The sequence below is a fragment of the Perissodus microlepis genome, chromosome 17, assembly GCF_051167445.1.
Source record: "Perissodus microlepis isolate ML-2025 ecotype Zambia chromosome 17, ASM5116744v1, whole genome shotgun sequence".
In the NCBI taxonomy this organism is placed as follows: domain Eukaryota; kingdom Metazoa; phylum Chordata; class Actinopteri; order Cichliformes; family Cichlidae; genus Perissodus; species Perissodus microlepis.
The window spans coordinates 4,500,395-4,525,161 of NC_140477.1; the positions used below are offsets into that span (position 1 = coordinate 4,500,395).

General features: G+C 43.4%; 4 protein-coding genes across 13 annotated transcripts in view; 3 read left to right on the top strand and 1 right to left on the bottom strand.

The window, feature by feature from the left end:
• Positions 1-3: 3 nt before the first annotated feature.
• tprkb (Tp53rk binding protein) lies at positions 4-2,306 on the top strand. Its single transcript, XM_084910615.1, has 4 exons — positions 4-459; positions 646-768; positions 883-1,059; positions 1,366-2,306. Exons 1-4 carry the CDS (start codon positions 319-321, stop codon positions 1,450-1,452), a joined length of 528 nt encoding a protein of 175 aa, XP_084766741.1. The 5' UTR covers positions 4-318; the 3' UTR covers positions 1,453-2,306.
• Positions 2,307-4,549: 2,243 nt separating this feature from the next.
• Positions 4,550-6,928, bottom strand: LOC146369079 (uncharacterized). The gene is made up of 7 exons (XM_084910943.1): positions 6,855-6,928; positions 6,333-6,510; positions 6,076-6,257; positions 5,810-5,940; positions 5,544-5,692; positions 5,377-5,466; positions 4,550-5,253 (listed from the first exon to the last, which is right to left on the bottom strand). The coding sequence occupies exons 2-7, from the start codon at positions 6,508-6,510 to the stop codon at positions 5,012-5,014; spliced, it is 972 nt and encodes a 323-aa protein (XP_084767069.1). The 5' UTR covers positions 6,855-6,928; the 3' UTR covers positions 4,550-5,011.
• Positions 6,929-6,949: 21 nt separating this feature from the next.
• On the top strand, positions 6,950-11,717 carry trmu (tRNA 5-methylaminomethyl-2-thiouridylate methyltransferase). The gene is made up of 11 exons (XM_084910942.1): positions 6,950-7,155; positions 7,333-7,498; positions 8,523-8,629; positions 8,730-8,852; positions 8,966-9,138; positions 9,218-9,271; positions 9,396-9,462; positions 9,766-9,866; positions 10,162-10,306; positions 10,401-10,483; positions 10,577-11,717. The coding sequence occupies exons 1-11, from the start codon at positions 7,074-7,076 to the stop codon at positions 10,724-10,726; spliced, it is 1,251 nt and encodes a 416-aa protein (XP_084767068.1). The 5' UTR covers positions 6,950-7,073; the 3' UTR covers positions 10,727-11,717.
• A 1,127-nt stretch (positions 11,718-12,844) lies between these two features.
• Positions 12,845-24,767, top strand: part of celsr1a (cadherin EGF LAG seven-pass G-type receptor 1a) — a 96,510-nt gene continuing 84,587 nt past the window's right edge. For 6 of the 10 annotated variants that reach the window (XM_084909764.1, XM_084909766.1, XM_084909765.1 and 3 more), the window contains exon 1: positions 12,846-16,993. In XM_084909764.1, the coding sequence (XP_084765890.1) occupies positions 13,453-16,993 (3,541 nt within the window). In that variant the 5' untranslated portion in view covers positions 12,846-13,452. Of the gene's footprint in view, positions 16,994-24,767 lie in introns of all 10 variants that reach the window. The other 4 variants (XM_084909763.1, XM_084909767.1, XM_084909768.1 and 1 more) reach the window with 2 other exon arrangements.

Below are 24,767 nucleotides of genomic sequence, written 5' to 3' on the forward strand. Positions count from 1 at the left end.
TTCAGAAATAGGCTCGGTACGGAAACTCGTGTAAAACCATAGGTTCCGGTACTATGCTAAATACTTTAGTGTGGGATTATCTGTCGAGTAATATCTGCCTTACATATATGTATGATTTATTTTGGATGATTATGTTATTGACTGCCGTTTTACTACCTTGTGATATCCTTTTTTTCCTCCTAGGAGGAGATTTCCTCTGACGCGGTGTCACCGTGTTATGGTTCCCCCCGCCGTGTAGAGACTTCACGTGAAGCACCGTGGTCCGTGTGCCGTTTATAGAATTTTATCCAACCTTTTGTGTGTGTGTGTGTTTTGAGAATGCATCTAACACAAAAGCTGGAGCTTTTCCCCGACCACAGAGTGACCCAGATGCTCTTCAAAGAAGTCAAAAATGCTGCAGAGCTGAAAAAAAGCGCCATGGAAGGGAAAATAAACGGTGCCTTGATCAACCCTACGATGGTGAGCCTTTTCCGTCTGTTTTAGCAATGCTTTTTTTTTTTTTTTTCAAATACGCCTGTGTTTTATTGTATAAAACACATACTAATAAAACCGTGAAGTACTCGTGTCTTTCACTGAAAAAGAAAAATTGAGAATTACCTGGAGTCTTGCTGTTTGCTTACGTTGACCCTGTGCTTCCATTTCCAGCTGGTGGATCCTTTTCAAGTGCTGGTAGCTGCCAATAAAGCCGTTCACTTAGAGAAAATAGAAAAAATGAAGACAAGAACTCTTTACTCGGAGATCATCTTCAATCTGTCCCCTACAAATAATGTAAGTGAGAAGAAGCAGATGTTTCTGTGATCCATGTTTCAATTTTTGAAAAAATATGTTACTCTTAACGTAGTTTTAGATATGTAAGCTATCTGTATGCTTCCACTAATATAGATCTCAGAGGCCTTTAAAAGATTTGGGATCTCAGATGGTGATAACTCCGTTCTGATCGTTATGGTTGACAGCAAAGATGAGTCCCAGGTCGTGTCAGACATTGCAGCCAGGGTGGAGGGCCGGCAGGTTCCAGTGGAAGACATTTCCTCACTGTCAGACCACGCAAAGATCAAAAAGGTCGCTGCTTTTAATTAATCTGCGTTCCACACTTGTATCTTGTTATGTTACAGGGGTGACAGGCTGCACAGTTGTTTCTCCTAATGTTGCTTTATTCCCAAAACATTCTCAGATGTGGATTATATCCAGTCCCAGACTAAATGAAACATTCAGGGAAGATCTGACAAAAGAAAAAAAAAACTGGGCCTGAAATCATGTTATAACCCACAGAGTACATAATCAATTGCAGTTTTCTCACTACCGCTTTAACACTTTGCTTGATGAATTTAAAGAATATTTTAATTTATTTTTTCCCCTCTATTACAGCTGTACAAAGTCACTCCCCAGGAGGAGAAATGTGGGAGTCTGCTTGATGCGGTCGTATGCAGAATGGCCACCAAGGATGTTATGTAGGTTCGGCGGGATATACTAGGTGCGATTAGAAACTTCTGTGACTTTTATGACTTCACCCTTAAAGAAATGAAAGACTACGCTTTGAGCTCCACTTCAACACACTGTCCTTGTGCAGGACTGGACTACTTCCAGCACCGCTGCTATTTTTAGAACACTCCTTGAACGTCTCATTCTGTCCACTGGAGCAATTCAAACCTTAACTTCTGTGTCAGGCTGAAACAGCTTTGACTCGGAGGGTCATCAAAGGTTATGAGAGCGGCTTGTCCACCTACAGCCCACCGACCAAACAGCACACAATAACACAAAAGCAACGCATCAGGATCTAGACGATTTTTTCCCAGCATTCATGTGTTGTGCACCAAGGTCAGACTTATTCAAGGATCTAATATCCTGAGGCATTCAAGGGACGGCATTTAGTAGAAATGACGTAAATCTGTAGACTGTAAATCGAAAACACCAAAGGTTGGGATTTTTTTGGTCACACTAACCAAATTGTAGCTCACCACTGGTTACATACAGCCAGATACGACTCTGTTCTCTAAAATGAAGCCAAATGTAGCAGATTCATGCAGTGCTGCACCGGAGACCACCTTCGAGGGGGGACTGTTTTTGTTTTTGCAGAGTTGCAGAACTTTATGATCACACCTTGTAAGACCAGGATATACCTAATAATATCTGAGAAAATGTGTTGTTTTTTCTTTCCACACAGCAGTTTAACAATAGATCTGTTGTCAATAGATCTATGTCTGTTTTTAATACTAGCCCAGCACGCTCTTAAGTTTAAACCAACAGAAATTGTCAGTCTTGATCTCTGTACACTGGGCTCAATCAAAATAAATCTTATTTTTCTTAAACCTTTGAGTGAACTCATCTTTGTTTATTCTTTTTTATCTCTTCTTTGCCACGGCCATGTCGTAGGACGTAGGGAGAAATCTTTGCGTTTCTTATTATTTAGCATCATCCTATTTCTTGTTTTATTTTACCTTTGAACTTTTTTCATTCACTGTGTTTTTTTGGTTCTGTACACTGAAGGTTAGTTTTCTGACGATTTTTCAGTGATGTAAAGCTGCTCTCTTGGCAGCAGAGCTGAATTATGAATCCAAATTGCTTTGAGGTGGATGTGAGCCAGACCTCTGAATAATTAAAAAAAAAAAAAGAAAAAGGCTCAAATGCCCCGAAGCACTATCATGAAGGCACTTCAGTCGAGCCAAATTTCAGCCAATGGCTGTCAGCCTGGGGAGGCATGAATAATAAATCTGCTGTTTGTTTTAAAAAGTTTGGAGTTAGGTTTGACAAAATTGCACTTTTTACGTCTGTTGATGATAATAATAGAAATATTTAATAAAGAACGTTGAATGTGGAGTTGCGGGACACGAGGAAAAGAGGAAGACCTCAGAGAAGATTCATGGACGTAGTGAAGGAGGACCAGGAACTATTATAACCATTCAGATGCTTATAGATTACAAAGCATTGCATTATAATCATCAATTGGCATTCTACTGCAGCAAATCATGTTAATGTTTATAGTTTACAAAGTAATTACTATTCATTAACAAAGTGTTAATGAGAATCACAGTATTTGAAATGTAACAGTATGTAACACAATAAGCTACACTGCCCATCCAGAAATAGTCACACTGAATATTTTGTTGGACCACCCTTACTTCTGAGCAGTGTTGGTCAAGTTACTTGAAAAAAGTAATCAGTAACTAATTACTGATTACTTACCCAAAAAAGTAATCCCGTTACTTTACTGATTACTTATTTTCAAAAGTAATTAATTACTTAGTTACTTAGTTACTTTTTAAAAACACGATTTACAACCTGAATAGGTAATACAGCGATAGATCTGTCAGGCTAATTCTACTTTTTCTGCATAATCCATCACAAAATGTAATCAAATGGAAAAGTCCCTTTTTAAAACTTGTTTTATTAGTTTTAATCTTTTAACTTTATGCATCAAGCAAAAATGTAATTATATGCAACATTCTCTGACTTGAATAAATTAGTTTAACATTTAAACCTATTTTCTGCACATTTCAGCACATAAAATATATTTTTGTGTGTGTTTACACTCACTCTTTCAAATAGATGCAAGTAAAACACAGCAGAAAATAAATAAAGTCACAGACTAGCGGTCCTGTTGCTCTATTTTCACCTGTAAAACAGGAGAAGGGTAGGCGGAGGTTTACCCTGGTGCAGGTGTGCCGCAGCGGTCAGTGGAAGAATCCGCGAGTTTCTCTGTGAATTTCCCATTACGTCATAGCGCACTCGGTGCTTGCTTGGAAGCTTAGGGGTTTTTTTCGCTGTAAAGAGAAGTTTTCTTCCCACGCACAACGGATGCTAATGTTTTTGTCACTTTTTATGGAATCAAACTCAAAATAAGGTCAGTACTTCCACGCTTTAAACACTGCACGCTCATACTCTCTCCTGCACTGATATATTATCCATTGTTGATCTGCACACAGCTGTTGTCAAGAACGTCGCACTCGCTTACGTCACTGTCATGAGACATTCTTGCAAAAAAATCACGGTTTTAGTAACGCAGTAATGCAGCGTTCCTACGGGAAAGTAACGGTAATCTAATTACCGTTTTTGCAATAGTAATCCCTTACTTTACTCGTTACTTGAAAAAAGTAATCGGATTACAGTAACGCGTTACTGCCCATCTCTGCTTCTGAGCATGGTACACATCCTCCGGGGGCAACATTTTGATGAGCTTATGCAGTGTCACAGCATTTATTTCCAAAGCTTCATTCATTTTTTTTCTCAAGGTTGAAGATGATGCTCCTGGCACGATTCCTGGAATTGCCATCCTTGAATATGTCCCTGCCATCAGAGAAGCAGTTATGGCTTTGTGCTGAGAAAGAGTTTTTAGAGTGTTGCTGCAGAAATATAGAGGAGGACAGGAGAGAGGCTCCAAACCTTGTGGAAAGGTTTAGGAGGGATTTATGGGAATTTTTGACCTTTCTTCTAGAAGCACAGTTGTGAGGTCAGACAGTGATGTTGGACGAGAGGACCTGGCTTGCAGTCTCTACTCTAATTCATCCCAAAGGTGTTCTATCAGGTTGAGGTTCTTCCACACCAAACTCTCTCATGTGTTTATGGACCTTGCTTTGTGCACTGGTGTGCAGTCCTGGTGGAACAGAAAGGGGGCATCTGCAAACAGTTCCCACAATGTTGAGCCACGATCGCCCATGGCTAGGATGCAGCTGCTCAGCCATGGAAACCTATTCCATGAAGTTTGGAGGTCTGCAGGAAGGTGGTGGTCTTTGCACACCATGCGCATCACCATATGCTGTCCTCGCTCTGTGATGTTATGTGGTATACCACTTCATGGCTGAGTTGCTGTCATTCCCAATCAGTCAAGCACTTACCTACACATTCTAATCGGCACACTCTCTCACACTGTCAGACTTTTAAGAATATAAAAAACATACCAGAAAGACGCAGAATTACGACAGAAGTAAAAACATGGGTATTAACAATGTTTATTCTAAATTGTTATCTGAGAGAGTTACTGGCACGGATTTGTAAGAAGTCACAGATTTGTAGTTTGTCAGTCCTGAAAGTTCACAAGTTCGGCTTTTCCAATATTCCCTCCGGTGAGGATGCACACAACATCCTTGCCCTCCAGCTCTGGGATCTTGTTGTTAACGATGGCAGCAAAAGCAGCAGAGCCTGATGGCTCCACTACCAGCCCGGATCTGTAGAGCGTGGACACGGCAGCCTCGATCTCCTCATCGCTAACGAGGACGATCCCCTCCACGTAACGTTGGCACAGCTGATAGGGCAGCCTGCCTGGTGATGGCGCAAGAAAACTCTTCTATTTTCTCATGTATCGCAAACAGAAAGTCAAGGAATTTTAAAAGAACAGTTCACATACAAGCCAGATATGCTGGAGAGAAATTTGACAAAAACTACCTGCGAAAGGTGGTGCAAGACCTGACGCGATGCTCTTGCTGTCCATTTCTACTGGCTTCTTCTCAATTAAGCTTTTGTACATTGTGCAAGCTGCGTTAAGCAGAAACACACTTAAAGTTTCTGCACACAAAAACAAGCTAAACATCAGTTTCTCGGTGACTTTTTACCTCCTTCTGGCTCCACGCCGTAGATATTGGTTTTAGTGCAACCTGACAGTTTGATGGCAGCAGCTACTCCAGCCAGCAGCCCGCCTCCACCGCAGCACACCACCACCACATCAGGCTCCGGCATCACTTCCAGCACCTCCATACCTAGACTAAATGCATGTGCACACGTAATTAATAAAAGACAGAGATATTAAAAATGTAATTGTTACCAATAAAACACGAAGATAGAAGCACTCTTATGCACTAGCATCCAGCCCTGATTGTACCTGGCATGCCCTGCAATTAGATCCAGGTCATCAAAGGAGTGCAGGAAGGTCATGTTGTCCTCCTGAACACAACGGTTCACCACGTTTATCAGACAGGATGTAGGAGCTCGCTCCACCTCAACCCCTAAACTCTGAGGACAAGAATAACCACTCCATGAAAATGACAAAGTAATAAATTCACACTTATTAGGAAGTAATTTATTTGTCTGTATTTAACTTTCAAGGCTTTTGTCTTTTGCTTAACTGTGCCACAAACAACCTCTGACCTGTATAAAGATGGACTTGTTCTCTGGGGCGGTTTCAGGCATCACCACTTTGCCCTTTGACCCAAAGTGTTTTGAGGCATATGCAAACGACTTGCCGTAGTTTCCAGCAGACATGGTGACAAAACGGCCACCCGCCGGTCTCCTGGCAAACTGATTGGCTACTCCTCTGATCTTAAAAGACCCTGTCATTCAAAAAAGGAGGTCAATAAACCGGCAGCAAAGTGTCAGGGAAGCCAAACAAAGTGGGTTTCACCAACCAGTTCTCTGCATGTTTTCCAGTTTGATGTGGATGTTGCAGTCAATGCTGAGAGGCAGGGTGGTCTGCCTCCAGGCGATCATGGGGGTGTTGATGACACCCAGAGGGCTGCTCCTCACCGTCTCTCTCGCTTCTTTTAGCATGTCCAGAGTGACAGCGTCTGCAGACACCTCGCACATCTGGGTGGGTCAGAAACAGAGAAACATCATCACACCCAGTAGTTTAGTTTTACATAAACGTATAAAAGACACTCATTAATTAATTAATTAATATATTTTTGCAGTTACTGTAGGATTAATTTAAAATATGTAGCTCTCAACCATGCAGCTCTCAACCATGAGTTCACAGTTTTAATAATCGGAAAATGTAAAGAATTGAGTTGATTTAATTTGTAAGCAGTTCGCGAGCCTCTGATTTATTAGGAAAAAACGTGAAAGTTAAATTATATATAAAACAACTATGTTTCGTCTTTAAACGAAACCAAAAATGTATATTTATTCTGTTCGGTATGTTTTACACAGACCTTATTATTTGTTTTCACTCAGCTCCTTGAAGTTTCGTGTTACAACTTTTTCGTCTCCCTCCTCTGCAGCTTGATGGTTCCGGCATAAAATGCGTTTCAAATCGGATGTTATTGCTGAGCGGACCACAAACATGGCGGCTTCTGTGGAGCAGCTGGGTGAAATATTCTAGCTTCGTGAGCGAGAAAGTGTTCAAAGCCAGACTGCAGTAATATGAAAACATGGCCTTGATAAAGCACGTGGTGTGCGCTATGTCCGGCGGTGTTGACAGCTCCGTCGCAGCGTTACTGCTGAAGAGACGAGGTGAGAAAAGCTGGCAGTGGAAACACTGAAGCACACCTGTACTGGCTTTGTGATGGGAAAAGGTTAGCCAGACGGGTGAAGCCGCTGTATACGAATCAAAGAAATCAATCAAATAAAGTCAGAAAAACCAAAGTAAAGCTGTAAGTGAGTCTCATTGTGATTGTGTGTTGTTTGAAGGCTACAACGTGACTGGAGTTTTTATGAAGAACTGGGATTCTCTGGATGAGAAGGGGGTCTGCACCACAGAGAAGGACTGTGAGGACGCATACAGAGTGTGCCAGAGCCTGGATGTCCCCTTTCATCAAGTCTCCTATGTCAAAGAGTACTGGCATGAAGTTTTCAGGTATTTCTGTCTTCTTCTGTCTGCTGCCTTTAGGGCTCACAGCAGCTTATCATCTGCCTCCATCCCCTTCCCACCTCCTCTGTATATCGTCCTGTCGGCGCTGTGTTCAACATACTTTGTCCATTACAGATGCCGCCATCTCCAATGAAATTTGAGAAATGCCGTTTTTGTGAAAATGCTCCAAAGGGATTTTCAGCATATCGTTTCTAAACATACTAGTTTAAAGAGCTGCTAAAAAGACAGTTGCAGGTCATTTGGACCACGATACACAAAGGTATTTCTGTGTGCAGTAAGTTATATTTGGATCCTTCTGTTGTGAGGGCTTCCTGCCCTTCTGTGTACATACATGGAAAGCTGTAGGTGGCAGTCAGCACAGAAGAGAGGGCTACATCTATTCCCTGTTTTGTTCCACCTGTCCCAATTGTCATAAGGCAAGAGGAAGGTTACACCCTGGGCAGGTCATCCAGGCAGACAGACAACCATTCACACCTACGACCAATTAAGAATCACCAGTTAACCTAAAGTGTGCCTGTGAAATGTGGGAGGAAGTCGGAGTACCCAAAGAGAACCCATGCAGGCACGAGGAGAACATGCAAACGCCACATAAATCCTATGTGGGTTCACTCCAGATTCCCTGGCTTCCTCCCCAGCTGGTCAGTGGATTTGAACCCATTACCTTCCTGCTGTGAGGCAACAGCACTAACTATCAAACCAACATGCTATCTACAATGTTCATATGCAGCATTAAAAAGTAGGAGCTCAGTTGGAGGCTGGTTGCAAAGTGGCTTGCAGATGTGCAACAACTGTGTGCATGCTGGAAGAGCTTAAAAAGTGCAATATGAGGCAAGCTTCCAGGATTCCTGATAAGGAAAAATGTTCTGATTCACATTTAAAATTGATATTGACTTCAATGAGATTTAGAACAAAAACTAGGATCAGAATGTGGAATCTCTCAAATTTTGTACTTGTTTTTTTTTATCCAGTGTTGAGCACTGAATGCAGTTTCTCTCTGTCTGGTTTGCAGTAATCTGTTGAAGGAATATGAGAGGGGAAGAACACCAAACCCAGACATACTATGCAACAAGCACATCAAATTTAACCACTTCCACAAATATGCCATCGACACCCTGGGTACGCTGTTTTATTTTCATTCTCATGCTTATTGGTTGAAATATAAAATATGATCACTTAAGTCTCAGACACACTCCAAGAGACACATTGTTTCCTGTAGGTGCTGATGCCATGGCAACAGGCCACTATGCCAGGACATCACAGGAAGATGACGAAGTTTTCGAACAGGCTCACACAGCTCCTCCCACCACGCTGTTCAGAGATCGATTTGAGATCCGAAATCGTAAGTGTGACTTTCCCTTTATACCTCTTATATCTCTGATTTTTACACTAATTTCCACTGTTTTTGTTTCTGCGAGTGAAGTTTGTCTTTTTTTCTTGCGTTCCCGTCACCAGCTGTGAAGCTGTACAAAGGGGCCGATCTCCTCAAGGACCAGACTTTCTTTCTCAGTCAGATCCCACAACAAGCCTTACGACAAACCATGTTCCCGCTCGCTGGACTCACCAAAGAATTTGTGAAAAAGATGGCTGCTGAGGCCGGGTTTCACCACGTGCTGAAGAAGAAAGAGGTGCTCATATATATTACAGACTTTAATAAGGAGAGAGGAGAGGAACACAGGATTTAAATTGACTGGTGTGTCGTTTCAGAGCATGGGTATCTGCTTTATTGGAGAGAGAAACTTTGAAAACTTCATCTTGGAGGTAAGTATTTATTTCACATGGCAAAAGTATCTCATTTTCATAGGATTTAGGACAAAACCTCCCATCTCTTTTTAAGATGACCTCAGATCATTTTGATCTTCAGCTGCTTTGTTTCTATTTTCAGTATCTGGAACCCAAACCTGGGAACTTTGTCTCCATTGAGGATGGAACTGTAATGGGAACCCACAAAGGTGTGTTTGTGAACATCTCTTTTTTAAAAAAAATAAAAGTGTGCCACTACTGTACACCTGACTAAAATGTATTATAGTCAGGCAGCATTCTCTGGAGCTAAAAACAAAGCAACGTCTGAAGTGCTGAAACATGCAGTTCCTCAAATGGCCACATGAGGCTGACTTCAAAGTCAAATTATTTCCCATGCAGTCACATGTTAAAGGTTACAGAGGTTGTTTTGGTCCATATGCGCATGTATAAAACTATCAGACACCTGTTTGTCCCTTCTTTTCTCATATTCTTATGTTTTTCTGTCCATACAGGTTGGTTCACACTGACACTGGGCCAAAGGGCAAGGATAGGCGGGCAGAGAGACGCCTGGTTTGTGGTGGACAAAGACATCGTTACTGGAGATGTGTTTGTGGTGAGAACATCTGTGTTTAAGTTATCAAATGTCAACGCATCTATCTTAACATTCTCCTGATGTTCCCTTAAAATTTAGATGCGATTTTTTTTTTTTTTTCCCCCAGTTTTAATGTTCATGAATGTGTCGACTTGTAGATTCAAAAACAGGTTTGTAAAATGAAACAGAGGATGGTAATACCTGTAACTCCCTGTAGGAGGCAGCGTATTCATCTTTGGTGTTTCTTGAGCAACGTGTTGCAGTTCGTGACCATTTTTAATCGGGTACTTGATTTGTTACACCTCTTGTGGCTCAGGCACCGACAACCAATCACACAGCTCTTTTCCGCGACACCGTGCGAACGGAGCGTTTCCACTGGGTAACAGAAGACCCGCCCCCCGAACTAGCCAGGACCCAAATGATGGATTGTCACTTCCGCTTCGTCCACCAGATGCCGCTCGGTGAGTTCTGTGTTATCAGTGCCTGCGAGAAGATTATTAATGCCGACTGAAAATCAGCTCAAACATTAAACACAGCTTCAACTGTGCGTTCCAGTTCCCTGCACAGTAACTCTGAACATGGACGGCTCTGTGTGGATTTTGCTCTCCCAGCCAGTCAGAGCTCTGACACCTGGACAGGTAGCGGCTAACGTGTTCAGGACTGTTCTGTAACATCACACTACATGTGTGGCTTCTTTGTGTTATCGGAGTGTTCTTGTTTTCCTTCCACAGTTTGCCGTGCTCTACAAAGGGGACGAGTGTTTGGGCAGTGGGAAGATCACCCAGCTTGGGCCAAGCGAATTCACGCTGCAGAAGGGCCGCGAGCGGATGGTAGCAGCCTTTCAGCGCAAAGAGCAGTCGACCCCTGAACCAGACAGCTGAGAGGAGCTCACAGTCCGGCTGTGGGGGAAATGCACTGTGTGCAGCACATGAGCTGCGAGCACCCTGTGAGGAACATAAGCCAGTCCAGGAGATGGTTGGACCGGCTTTAGTGACACAGGGCAGATGCTCGGGGAGGCAGCAGAGGGTTGATTGGCTTTTTAAAGGCTCCAGGAAACAGCAGTGTTTTGTTTGGGTTTTTTTTAACATAAGTAGATCTCTATTGTTTTTAACCTAATATAATCTTTCCGTCCAAGATCTGTACCAACACCACAGCGATAACTTCCAGGTACTGCTTGTTGTTGGCTTCACTACGAGGACAAAGATGCACTCGTGAAATGCGATTATTTAATTGATAATTGTGTAAACGAGTAGGTTTGTGCATTTCTACAGTGCACTGTGTGTTTTCATAAAAGCAGACACAAAAAATGAGCTCACATTGTTAAGCAGAGCATTTTCTGAACTGTAGACGGTGCTTCTTTTTTTGTGGTCTGAGGCCTTGAGCTCTGCTTTCTCTTTACTGGGAGACCTGGGTGAAGATTTGTGAAGTTCTGCTGGACTGTCAGGATGCTCATGTTTCCTCAGAGGACACTACCTTGTGGGCAGATCTGGTTGACTCTTGGCTTGTTCTACTTTATTGGTGTAATAAGAGTTTATGTAGTTTGTCTTAAAAGTTTTAAGGCTGCTCAGGTTGGTTTGTTTTTTTCAGACCAGCTAAAAACTTTGAAGGCTACTAAAAAATTATTTTTGTATGTTTCACAACTTCTATGATCCAAGTTTATTCTGTTGTGGATTTGACGGTGGTTAAATTATGACCTAAAAAAATGCCTGATAGGAGAGAAAGGAAATGTGAGAGTATTGGATGTTTTTATCCATTGGTAAGATTTTGAAGTTGTGCCATTTATTTCAGTTGTTGTAAATTACAAGAAAGAGGATTCTGTACAAAGTGTACATTTGAAAAATGGACTTAAATAAATAAATGCGAAGAGTGACATTTGCTTTCCCTGCACGCGCCTGTGTTTAAATGTGCCATATCATGTTCTGTCCAGAGTCGTGATTTTTCTTGGGCAAAATTGAGTTTATGTACATAATGGCCATTTTGTTAGGCACACCTTTTTTTTTTTCTTTCTTTTGCTTGTAACACAAATGTCTAATCAGACATGTAGACATGGTCAAGATGACCTGCCGAAGTTCAAACTGAGCATTAGAACGAAAAGGTGATTTAAGTGACTCTGAAAATGACACGGTTGTTGGTGCCATAGAGTACATGTGCTGGTTTTTAGAGCACTTCTACTCTACTGGAGAATTTTGCACACAAGCACTCTTTGCGACATGCTGTCTAACATTCACACTTCATTGGAAAGCAACTAATTGGCATGCAGGCTGGAGCAGCCAGGGATCGAAGTTGTAATGCTGTCAAGTTGATACAGACTCAAATATCTCAGGAATGTTTCCAGGACTTTGCTGAATCTGTGCAACGGAAAATTAAGGAAGTTGTGCAGGTAAAAACGGGTCCAACCCGGCACCAGCAAGGTGTGCGTAAGGAAGTTCATCAGTGGATACGGCAGCTGTGGGCCAACTGTTGTAAAGCTCCTGGTCCTCGTAGGGGCGCTGTTGTACAAGACTAACGTCAACTGTTATTCTGGAGTTAACGTTGTTTAGCACAAACATAACGAATCCCGAGAGTAACGGCATTGCCTCGTGATACACGTTAAAGTGCAGCATATAATCGTTGTTGTGGGAGTTTTTTCCAGAATAGAAAAGTCATTTTTTGTCAGCTTAAACTTTAAATTAAAAAATAAAATTAAAATCGTTTTGTTGAGGCAAAACAAAATGAAATGTGTTTGAATGAACGTAAAGTTCTAAAATCATACAAAATTAGATGCCTGAAACGCTGTCTGATTTTACCTATTATTATTATTATTATTATTATTATTATATTGTTGATGTATTACAAATGAAGAAAAAACACTCATCTCTGACCATGACGCACACAAGTAAACTGCACGGATGAAGGAAGTGAGATCCTCTGCGACATTCCTATAGTTTTGTGGTGCAGTCCACAGTTCCCTGTGTCTAATATTTACTACATTGATGTGACATATAAATAACTGTTCAACTTTCTCCCCTCCATAGATGAGTAGGAGCTGGTTAAAGCTGTGATGATGATATTTTCAGTCTTCCTTCACTGAGCCTCAGGTCTCTTTTAATTGTACCATCACAGCTCAGAACGCTTCACCACACAGAAGTTGAAGAGGGAGCGACACTTAAACGCGCAGCAGGAATTTTACCCACCTCTCGTCCTATTGTAATAACAATGCGCCTGTGCGTATTGGTCACCCGGACAGCGGCACTTCCTAAATCTCCATGAGAAAAAAAAAGAAAGCCTCCTCGCCACCACCCCACCCGAAAGCGTCCCAGAGGGGGAACACAGCAGGTTTATGGTAATAAGTCTCTGAGGAGGAGAGAGGAGGAGGAGGTGGAGAAGGAGGAGAGCCGCGGAGCCATTTTGTACTCATTTTAAACTCAGTGTGTGTTTACGCAGCCGTGACGCGCCTGGACACACTGATACTATGGATACCCAGCGTCTTTTTCCACGTTGAGAAAAACTTCACCATGCGGGAGAAAAGTAAGACGCGGTGCTGGGAGAGGGAGACTTAATGCTTTTCTTTACTTTTTTTGCGGAGGAGTTTCGGTGAAGTTGAACGGGATTCGGCAGGTTTACAAGCATGGAGCCGCCGATGTGTTGCTGGGTTTGGGTTTGTGTTCTGTTCACCGTGCCGCCGCTCGCGGGATGTTTGGAGATGCACCTTTCGGAGACTTCACAGCCCGGGAGCCTTTTGGCCAACCTGTCGCTCGGCCCTGGGTGGACTTATAAACTTGACAGGACTTTATCTCCCAACTTCATTCAGAGTTGTTTCCAAGTTGGGAGGCTCGACGGTGTTATCCGCCTGTCCCACAAAGTTCTGTGTGCGCGCACACCCAGGAATCCTGCGCCTGTTTATTTCAGAACTGTCTCCTCCGCGTCCGGAGACGTTATCCTGACGCATTTTAATGTGTTCGTTCACGGCCAGGACTGTTTTATTAAATACAAGAGAAAGAAAGCGTCAGGTGAGCCAGACATTCAAATAAAACACCTTTCAAAACTGGAGGCAACTTCCTGCTTACCTGCAGGTATTCTAATTTTGAATGTAACAAAACTTTTACCCTCCTTCACGCAAAACACTGCCTTTTTGGATACTGAGTGTGTAGGAAGAAACGTTGTCGGGGTGTTTAGGCACGGAGATTTATTCCTGGCTAGTGACTTGTGTCTTAAACACAGTGGACAGTCGGAGGAGAAGCTTCACTGCGCGCTGCACGGCTCTCCGGGCAGCGGGCTCTCTGTGCAGCTTCATTTGACGCTCGTTAAAGCGCGCAAACAACACCAAAGCCCGTCAGAAACCATCCACAGACAGTCTGTTGTGCTGATCAGAAGGGGAAAGCGGCAGGTTAATTCATCTCCCCAGTTTCAACTTCCCAACTATCAGGTGTCTGTGCGTGAGAATGAGCCCGCTGGGACGCGAGTTATCACCCTAAAAGCAAATGACCCGGATGATGGAGAAGCGGGGAGGCTGGAGTACAGCATGGAAGCCTTGTTTGATAAAAGGTCTGATGACTTTTTCTACATAGACTCAGAGACTGGAAGCATAACAACTATCCAGGCTCTGGACAGAGAAGTCAAAGACACCCATGTGTTCAAAGTTACTGTGATGGACAATGGCAGCCCCAAAAGATCTGCCACTTCTTACCTCACTGTCACTGTAAGTGACACCAACGACCACACCCCTGTGTTTGAGCAAAATGAATATCGAGTCAGCATCCGAGAAAACGTAGAAGTGGGCTTTGAAGTTAAGACAGTCCGGGCCACTGACGGTGATGCTCCCTCCAACGCCGACATGATCTATAAAATTGTGAACGCAGACGAAGTCAACTCTGTGTTTGAAATTGACCCCCGGAGCGGCCTGGTAAGGATCAGAGAGCGGCCTGACAGGGAGACCCGGGCCCAGTACCAACTGATCGTCGAAGCCAACGATCAGGGGAAGGAGCCAAGTCCCCGCAGTGCCACCGCCACAGTTTACATCACTGTGGAAGACGAAAATGACAACTACCCACAGTTCACTGAAAAGAGGTACGTGGTGCAGGTCCCAGAGAACGTGCCAGTCAACACCAAAGTGATCCAGGTGGAGGCGACGGACAGAGATGAGGGAAACAATGCCAAAGTTCACTACAGCATCATAAGTGGCAACGTTAAAGGGCAGTTCTACATTCACTCCCCCACTGGTGTCATTGATGTCATCAATCCTCTTGACTATGAAAAGATTCGGGAGTATAATTTAAGGATTAAGGCTCAGGATGGAGGCAGGCCTCCGCTGATAAACAGCACAGGGATGGTGGTGGTGCAAGTGGTGGACGTCAATGACAACACACCCATGTTTGTCAGCACACCTTTCCAGGCTACAGTGCTGGAAAATGTGGCCGTTGGTTACTCTGTCATCCACATTCAAGCCATTGATGCCGATTCAGGGAAAAATTCTCTCCTGGAATACCGCATTACCGACACCACGCCAGGTTTTCCGTTCACCATCAACAACAGCACAGGCTGGATTACAGTTAGTGAGCCGCTCGACAGGGAGGAAATTGAATTTTACACCTTTGGCGTGGAGGCGAGAGATCACGGGACACCTGTGAGGTCCTCCTCTGCCAGTGTCAGCGTCACAGTGCTGGATGTGAACGACAACACACCCACATTCTCAGAGAAGACCTACTCACTGAAGATCAACGAAGATGCTGTGGTCGGCAGCAGTGTGCTGACAGTGACCGCTGTGGACAGGGATGTTAACAGCATGGTGACGTATCAGATCTCCAGTGGCAACACCAGGAACCGCTTTGCCATCACTAGCCAGAGTGGCGGTGGCCTCATCACCTTAGCCCTTCCCCTGGACTACAAGCTGGAACGCCAGTATGTCCTGACAGTCACCGCCAGTGATGGAACACTTTACGATACCGCCCAGGTGTTCATCAATGTCACCGATGCCAACACACACCGGCCTGTCTTCCAAAGCGCCAGCTACCATGTGTCTATCAGTGAAGACAAACCAGTGGGCAGCACTGTGATAGTGATCAGTGCGACAGATGAAGACACGGGGGAAAATGCTCGTATCACGTACGTAATGGAAGACAATGTTCCTCAGTTCGAAATTGACCCGGATACAGGTGCCATCGTAACCAAAATGGAGCTTGACTATGAGGATCAGGCCTCCTACACTTTAGCCATCACTGCCAAAGACAATGGCATCCCGCAGAAATCTGACATCACTTATGTAGAGATCATCATCAGTGATGCCAATGATAATGCTCCTCATTTTCTCAGAGACATCTACCAGGGGAGTGTTCTTGAGGATGCACCTGTCTACACTAGTGTGCTCCAGATCTCTGCTTCAGACAGAGATAGTGGATCAAACGGCAGGGTGACCTATACATTTCAAGGTGGGGATGACGGTGACGGGGATTTTCACGTAGAGCCTCACTCTGGCATCGTCAGAACCGCTCGCAAGCTGGACCGGGAAAACGTTCATGTTTATAACCTGAAGGCTTTTGCCGTGGATAAAGGTGTTCCGCCTCTGAAAGCTGCTGTTTCTATTCATATTGTAGTCCAAGACATAAATGACAATGCTCCAGTGTTTGAGAAGGATGAGCTTTTTATTGACGTGCAAGAGAATAGCCCAGTGGGATCAGTCGTGGCCCAGATCACTGCCACAGACCCCGATGACGGCACTAATGCTCAGATCATGTATCAGATTGTAGAAGGAAATATTCCAGAAGTGTTCCAGCTGGATATTTTCAATGGAGACCTCACTGCACTCACAGACTTGGATTATGAGACCAAAACTGAGTATGTCATAGTCGTTCAGGCCACATCAGCACCGCTAGTGAGCCGTGCTACTGTGCACATCCGCCTAGTAGACATGAATGACAACGAACCAGTGCTGCACAACTTTGAGATTCTCTTTAATAACTATGTCACCAACAAGTCCAACAGTTTTCCATCTGGAATAATAGGAAAGGTTCCGGCTCATGATCCGGATGTGTCAGATAAACTGCGCTACAAGTTTGAGTCTGGAAATGAGCTCAGTCTGCTGCTGTTGAATGAAGAAACTGGGGATCTGAGGTTGAGCAGGGATTTGGACAATGACAGGGCTCTGGAAGCACCCATGACTATTTCTGTTTCAGGTAAGCAGTCAACCATTTCTTAAGTCCTATTTTTTTCTGAGAAAATCGCACTTTTCCTGTTCATAAAATGTGTTAAAGATGGAAATTTCCCCCAATATGTGATTCATCACCACACTTTGGAGTCAGTGTAGAATTTTCTCATGAATAGAGACAGCTGCAGTGTTGACTGTATGATCAGTGAAGTGTTTGCTGCAGGCTCTGTGCAGCATCCGGTTGTGCTTCTTTACGTAATTGCTGATAAATGTATTGTCTGCAAGTGGTGGGTAGAGGTAATAAAAAGGTGCCGTTCACAGGGCACCCTCATAGCTCAGTGGCTTTGTTGTTGCAGTTATGTGGGTTTTGGTGAAAAAGCCGGCGCGCACACATGCATGAGGTGCAGATATATGAAGGCTGCTGATTTCCTTTTCTCACTGTTTGGAGTTTGTCCATGCTAGCACTCTTTAAAGTGCATGGGATGAATGTGCAGGTTCACTGCAGGAGGGAGTGGGGGGTGGATGAAGTTTTTTTTTTTGTAGCTTTTCGTGCTTTGCGCATGTTTTTCACACATCGATTTTTGAATGAAAGAGAAGTTTGGATACGTTTCTGTGGTGGGGGGTTGGATCTGAAGGCTTAGATCCAAACCCTGCTAAGTCATGTAGAAAGAATTTGCACTGAGCTTCTTTTTCTCCAAGACAGAAGCACACTTTGTTCTTTAAAGTTAAAGATTAGACAAATGCAAACATTTGGACATTCACACCCAAACTCAGAGGATACCTACTACAGCACAGATGAGCAGATACAGAGGCTCATATTTAGCTATTAATCAAGAAGAATAAATGTATTTCTCTAGCTCTCCTGTTACCTGTCAGTAGCTGCAAAACCTCTCCGCTGTCTCTCTCTCTCTTTGCCTTTCTTATTCTTTTCTCACTCTCATGCTTTCTCTGCTTGATCAACCAGAGCACTTTAAACCCCCCAAAATGGGCAAACAGCATAACACAGCTTGATCTGTTGAGCTCTCCCAGCTTTTTTTTTTTGTTACTCTGTCATGTCTCCTAACATATGCACATGTTGGTAGAATGCAGATGAGCTGCTATGATCCAGGGTACAACAGGGGAATCTGAATTCCCAGTCCATCAGTCTAGCTTTTTGCACTATAGATCATTGTGACTGGTAAAAGTATTTAAGATGAAATTACATGTGAGAAAATGTGTGTCTTTTTGTCAGTTAGCCATATTGGTCTTGCAATCTCCTCTCTGTATTCTGACAGAAACATTGGTGTGATAATGCAGCTGGAATCGAGCTTGACCTCCATGTCATGGTTCACAGGGCAGTGCAAGGCTTTCACAAGAAGTCCCTTCATTGCTGGAGGACTTGTGCCTTTGTCTTTGTCTCAGACAAAAGGCTGACTGTCCTTTTCTAAGTGCTTTATTGCTGTTGTAGTCAACCTGCGGAGCATCTGAGACCCCAGCGGCTCAGCAGGTTACAGGCTGTATAGCCCTCATTCGCTGTCTCTGCTTTCATGCTTGTCATTGACAGCTGACGGGTCTTGCTGTATCCTTGACTACAGTGACCTCTTGATGGTCCCTTAAGCAGGGGGTGGGGGGGAGGGGGGGCAAACTTCTTAATTAGTTTTGGCCTTGTGCGCCCAAACACATAAATATATGTAAGCACACGTTCATGCACAATTAAACAGATGTGCACACTTACACTGAAGAGCTCCAACCCCCTGTTTTTTTTCCTTTTTTTCGTGAAGTCAAGTGTTAAGTAACCATTACTGCTGACGGCTTGGCCTTTTGACCTTTGGGCTTTCTGGAGAGGAAAGCCTTTGGGGAATTTTAGGCTATCAGCAAGTTAACAAGTACTGTGAGTCAGTACACCAGCTGTGTTTCAGTCCATCTTAAATTAGGTTCCCTCTGGCTTTTTTCCCCTCTTTGTGTAGTTATTTTTTGACCTCTTCTTTGTCGCAAATCTAAATTAGGTCCAAATTCCAGTTCAGGACCAGAACCAAATCATATTGCTATACAGTGTATACGTATGGATCCAGTCTAATTGTTGGCAGACCTGTATCCCTTTCTTCAGGCCCAGTTCATACTGGGTCTTTCTCTGGGTGTGCGTACCTTTTCCACATATCATTTGAATAGGTTGCGACTAGTTATACATCTGACAATGAGAGTGATGACACCGTATTATTTTCATTTAAACAAACCCCATCAGCAGAACATAAGACCACTTATTGATGTATTGAAGTGAGCACTGTCTCGTTTAGAGAGGGAAAGGATGAAAGCTGTCACTCTTCTTATGCTACTAATCAAAGTTCCTCCTAAAACCTGTGTAAGTCATGCACAGGTGCTTTTCTTCTGGCAAACAGGAGGCCTGAGAATGTTTCCCGAGCTCTCTGCTGAAACACAAGAATGCTCTGATAACTCTACCGAGATACACTCACTTAACACACTTTGCTAGCCACAACACTATTCCATCTGTCCTCAATCTCTCCCTCAGTATTGCTGTGTGTGTGTGTGTGTGTGTGTGTGTGTGTGTGTGTGTGTGTGTGTGTGTGTGTGTGTGTGTGTGTGTGTGTGTGTGTGTGTGTGTGTGTGTGTGTGTGTGTGGTAGCTCTGCTCCACAGCTGTGGGCTGTGTGTTCCGGTTGTAAGAGCTCTTATCTTAGCTTGTCAAATTTCACTTTAAACCTTTGGGGTTTCTCTGTTTTCTAAAAGATGAGTATCTGTCATTTTATGATGAGCACAAAGACATAGCTGTACTTTATTTGAGTGTAATGTACCTACTTTTTGTTTTTTTCTGCTATATGTAAGATTATATGTAAACCTTCGGTGCACCAAAGTCCTGACAGTGACATGTTTGTGAGTGGGTATAGAAGAAACAATTTGAGTTTTACTGTAAATGAAACTGGTCAGCCAGCTTTCTTTTGTTCCATTCATGGCTGTAAAACCAAGCAAACCATGCTGGTTGGTGGCCAGAATTGAAAAACTAAAGGCCAAGATTGTCTTTTGTCATGAAGTTTGCAGTCTGAATAATAATTGATGTTCTTAACTGTACAGTAAGTCATTTTTTTAGGTTCTTTAATAGACAAAAAACATTTTCTTGACAAATATACATAGATTAGTGTATAATTACATCTTCCGCCACGTTGCCCTGCCATCTTGAATGCAGTGGCGAGATAGACATCGCTATTTAACCTAATCACATTTCATGTATGTGTCTCGAGACGCAGCTTGAAGTTACCTCTTTCAAACTATATATGACATTTAACACTCGTACATGTATGTTTTCTTCGTCTCATTATGCCTTTCTCCACCTCCTTGTCATCTTGCCTTATCCACCGTTGCTCTTTCATTTTCACCTCATCCTCTTCCTCCTCACCTCAGGCCTTATCTCCTGAACTTAAGACAGAGCTGTAAGACACAAAAAACTTGAATAAATATACTTATTTATTCTTGATACTGTCACAATTACTTATTGTCAGCAGATTAGACATGTGATCCTCCGGACAGCTGACAACGAGCTGGCTAAACAGCAACAGCTGGTTATTAGCTAACATCATGCCAGCTAATGTTACCTTTTCCTCTGATAAAGAGTTGTTTACATTCTCACACTGTATGCAAGTTTATTCACTACTTGTTGGAGTTTAGCGATGTTAGATCCACTTCAAAGGAAGTTTCACTAACAGAGGCTAACAGCAGAAAATACAGCAACACTTTATCACAGAAAAGTTCAGGATATCCTCAACAACTCACCTGGCCAGCCCTTGTGATGGGGTGGCCAGGTGTAAATAAATTTATGCACTTCAATTGGGAGCACTAAAAAAACAGAAATCACTTGAATGCAGTCTGCTGATCTGTACTTGTGAGAGTTTACACATGTTCCTCTAAGTGTTGGTGAAACGGGACTTTATACATATCTTAATTAATGTTTGACCTCAGTAGAAATCTTACATGTGATTGAAGTAAGTCTGTTTCATTAACCACTGTGAACACAGTGCACATAGGAAAGGCAAATGTCAATAGCAATAAAGCTGGTGCATGTTCCTTTTTAGGACTGGGCAGATCAATAATGTTAGCTGCTAGCTTATTCATCTCTGTAGCTCCCATTCATCATATATACAAAACGCATTGCCTGTTTTTTTTCCCTTTTTCCAGGGAAACTATATCTCGGGCAAGGTTTATAATTGTTAAAGCATGCAATAACAGGCTATAGGAGGAGTTGTGCCATATCACTCATTGATGCAGCAAAGCACGCCATCACTTAAACAATTAGGAATGATTTATGCAAAATCGTCTTTTTCCACTCAAGCTGAGACGGCATGATGCTACACGCATGCATTCACCCCACTCCTCCCTCCACCTCCCGCCTCCTTTTGCTTCCCCATCTTTTCCCCATGGGGCTTTTGCCAAGCCTCCCTGCAATGGGTTTGGCTCCTAATCCTGTTGGAAGAGTTGCATAGCAGAGCTTTTTAACATTTCTGTTCTAGTCCCTGTACGAACCCCACCACTTTCTGTGCTTTCCCCTTTTATAATATGCATAATTCGATTTCTGCCATAAGACAGGAACTTCAGCTTTGAGCGTGCTCTAAATTCAGGCCAAGTAAAATAATGTATTCTGATTGGTTCATTTCAGCAGGCAGACCACTTAAAAACATTCCTGTGAGAACCACAGCTTTACAATTTATAAGGAAACATCAGTGTAGTTGCATTTGTATCATACACTGCAGAGTGTTGGGTGTAATACGCAGCTCTTTGTGGCTTTTCATTCTTTTCAATCTCTTTAGCCAAAACATAGTCTAATCCAACCTTCCTCTCTTTGGCCCCCGTCCCTGGTTCTTGGTGTTCTTCCTCGAGTTCCTCTACTGGAAGCAGTTGTGGTGATGCACAGGCAGACATGACCTTTCACATGTGAGATCAAAGCAGGACATGGGGCATTTACATACATAGTCAGTGCTGAGAAATAACTCCTCTACACATGACACATGACCTCAGGCTGATGGATGGGACAGACAGAGGGCGGACTATAGGGAAAAGAAGGAGGAAGAGAGATTGTGATGTAGCTGTTTTTGTGCATTTCACCAACAACAGCTGGATAAAAGTCTGGTCTCTTAAGTCAATGTCAATAATGGAAATAGAAATGCATTAACTTGAAACGTGTTCCACAACTATTCCTGATATGTGATATTCAAACTTTCTAACTGGCCAATCGCACTGGCTTTAAAGTTTTCCTGTTGTGTCAGTGTGTTTGGCGTTTGCCATGCACAGCAACCGATAACCGATTTCCCCAAGACTCTTCCCTCTCTATCACCATGTTTTTATCTCTGTCACTTCTTGTACTTTCCTCAAAAAGGTTCCCACTGCTCGAACATGCGCCTGCATAGTTTTGCTCTCCTTCCATGTGCCTGTTGAGGCTAAATCTGACCTGAGTCGTTACAGGAACTTATTAGATTACTGTCCTCCCTTCTCTATCATGCCTGTCTGTCTCTGTCTTGCTCACTTGTCAAGCTGCTTGTCCTTTCCATTTTGCGTGTGTCTAATGTTATAGGTTTGGGCACGTGGCCTTAATGCGTTGATGTTGATTAGTAGGTTCAATGCTTCGGTCCACACTGAATTCATGCATGGATTGACAGTCCTAAAGGGGATCCTAGTGTAGACCCTTATGTTGGGATTATAAACCCTTGTGAAAGTGCACATGGGCAGCTGTTGGCAGTAGGGATGAGTAGATGTCCTCATGAATGTATTTTTCAGTCTTTGAAGACCTATAAATAGTTATCGGTCTTGTAGGTAAGTAAATTGTAAGGCATGCAGACGTGCACACTGAGCCTCGCTTTCCCCTTTTAATAATGAAATATGTCACTCACGATACGATACGTTGTATGTATGTTTTCTGGCAGCAACGTGAGCAACAGGAAGTGAATTAATGCATTCCAATTGAAGTCAGAAGGCGGAATTTCTGGGTGCTAGTTTAGCTCACCTGGTTGAGCGGGCGGCTCGGGCTCGGGACCTCTCTCCCACATTTTCGTCTTTAACAGGAAAATAAAGATGGAAAAAATGCTCAAAATAGCAGGTTAAAGATATCACAGTTATATTGTTTTTAACTTGCTCCATACACTTTTGTCCTACGTGTGGCCAGCCGTGTCTAAAGCACCTTATTTGTCAGAACTGAAAATGCAATTGAGTCTTTGGCCTGAGGCAGGGTAGAGAAGAACACAGATCAAGTGTAATAACAGTGTTCGTATCTCCTTGTCTCTGTTTGTGTGCTCAATGAGCGAGAAAGGAATCGCATTCATGCTTAATCTTGTACATTTACTGTGGGCTAATGTGTTGTAGTTGTGTGTGTGTGTGTGTGTGTGTGTGTGTGTGTGTGTTTTGCTATGTGGGCATGTGCACCTCCAGGCTGTAGTCTAGAGTTTGAAGTGTAAATACCAGGGGATCAGGACAGGTCACTGTGGAACTCCACTGATGTCTGAATCCTCAATTACAGGCTAGAGAGTCGGGGGACGTTTAAGGATCTAAAGCTGTCTGCTTGATGCCGTCTTTGGCTGCGAAAAGAAATATGGCCGCACACTGATAAGTTAGACAAGGATCCACTTTTTTTCTCACTAAAGGAAAGAAATCGCTTCTAATTTGTGTGAAATATGACAGAAAACTGTCTTCGTTGGAGATTTCATTTTACTTTCTCCCAGATCAAAAACGATATTTCACATCGACTGTGCCTCCCGGCCAAAGTATTATCTGCTTATCTAACTACATCCAAGTCTGCCTTATCCGTCCACCTTTTTTACTTCAGACACGTTTCCTCCCGCACACTTAATCCTCATGCTTTTGTTTCCAGCAGGAAATCTCTTGTAGCTGCCCGGAAAGTCAGCTAGAAAGTGAGGTGCCTTCCCATCATGCAAGTGTGTTTGCTGTGGGGATTTCAAAGGAGTGGGGGTGTTTGTTTGCAAACACCCATGCCCGGGGTTTGGGTTAGAGATGGGTTAGGAAGTAAAAATGTGGTTCTACCTTTGAGTTTTGGCTTTTCTGTAAGTTTGAGTGTGTGATTTTGTGCATTTTTGAATTATGTCGAAGGATGTGCTGTTTAAAGACGACCCCTCCCCCCCTTCCCTCTCGGTCACACGCACACTCTTGGGTAAGGCTATCTCTTGTTTGCCTGCTGCTTGTTTACATGCTTCAAGACAGTGAGATGGTGACAGGTTTTGGGTGGTGGAGGGGTGGTCCTTGTAACTGGACGCACCTCTCTCTTCTGTCTCGCTTTCTTTTTCATTCTCTCTGACTCAGAATACACAATACTCTTCTTTGTGTCTCACAGCAGGGAGGTGATGCAGGGGAGGGGGGGCTCTGCTGCTTGCTAACGGCTCACGAGTGTGACATTACATGCGTCACGATATGCTATGACCAGCTGCTGGAATGTTAAGTGGCGATGGCGGGTTGGAGGGGTGGGGGCTGAGAATTTCACCTACTTTGTCAACCACCTGAGTGACTGACAAGTGCGACTGTGATGGAGGAGGGTCATGTCTCATTTTTTGAGAATGACCCTCAAGCGAATTAAACACAGAGTAAGAAAAGTCAGAACTTGTGCCAGATAAAGTCCTGCTTCCCTGCTTTTAGCGACAACCCTCTTGTTTATTTTCCCTTCCTCCTTGCTGACGCTGACTCCAAGTGCAGTTGACGTTGACTTGTTGTCAGAGCAACACTGACAAATTTAGAATAGCAGTCACATGTAGGTGGCATACCGAGTGTCCAGATTTTGTACTAAAATGTGCTGGTAACAAAAACAATGTGACTCTGTTC

Excerpts from the sequence above, each read along its gene's own strand:
- tprkb (XM_084910615.1), top strand. The coding sequence starts at position 319 with ATGCATCTAACACAAAAGCTGGAGCTTTTCCCCGACCACAGAGTGACC. Across the intron at positions 769-882 it reads ATCTGTCCCCTACAAATAAT|ATCTCAGAGGCCTTTAAAAG; the intron begins GTAAGTGAGAAG and ends CCACTAATATAG. Across the intron at positions 1,060-1,365 it reads ACCACGCAAAGATCAAAAAG|CTGTACAAAGTCACTCCCCA; the intron begins GTCGCTGCTTTT and ends CCTCTATTACAG.
- LOC146369079 (XM_084910943.1), bottom strand. The coding sequence starts at position 6,510 with ATGTGCGAGGTGTCTGCAGACGCTGTCACTCTGGACATGCTAAAAGAA. Across the intron at positions 6,258-6,332 it reads GGAAAACATGCAGAGAACTG|GGTCTTTTAAGATCAGAGGA; the intron begins GTTGGTGAAACC and ends TTTGAATGACAG. Across the intron at positions 5,941-6,075 it reads ACAAGTCCATCTTTATACAG|AGTTTAGGGGTTGAGGTGGA; the intron begins GTCAGAGGTTGT and ends TCTTGTCCTCAG.
- trmu (XM_084910942.1), top strand. The coding sequence starts at position 7,074 with ATGGCCTTGATAAAGCACGTGGTGTGCGCTATGTCCGGCGGTGTTGAC. Across the intron at positions 7,156-7,332 it reads GTTACTGCTGAAGAGACGAG|GCTACAACGTGACTGGAGTT; the intron begins GTGAGAAAAGCT and ends TGTTGTTTGAAG. Across the intron at positions 9,867-10,161 it reads TTACTGGAGATGTGTTTGTG|GCACCGACAACCAATCACAC; the intron begins GTGAGAACATCT and ends CTTGTGGCTCAG.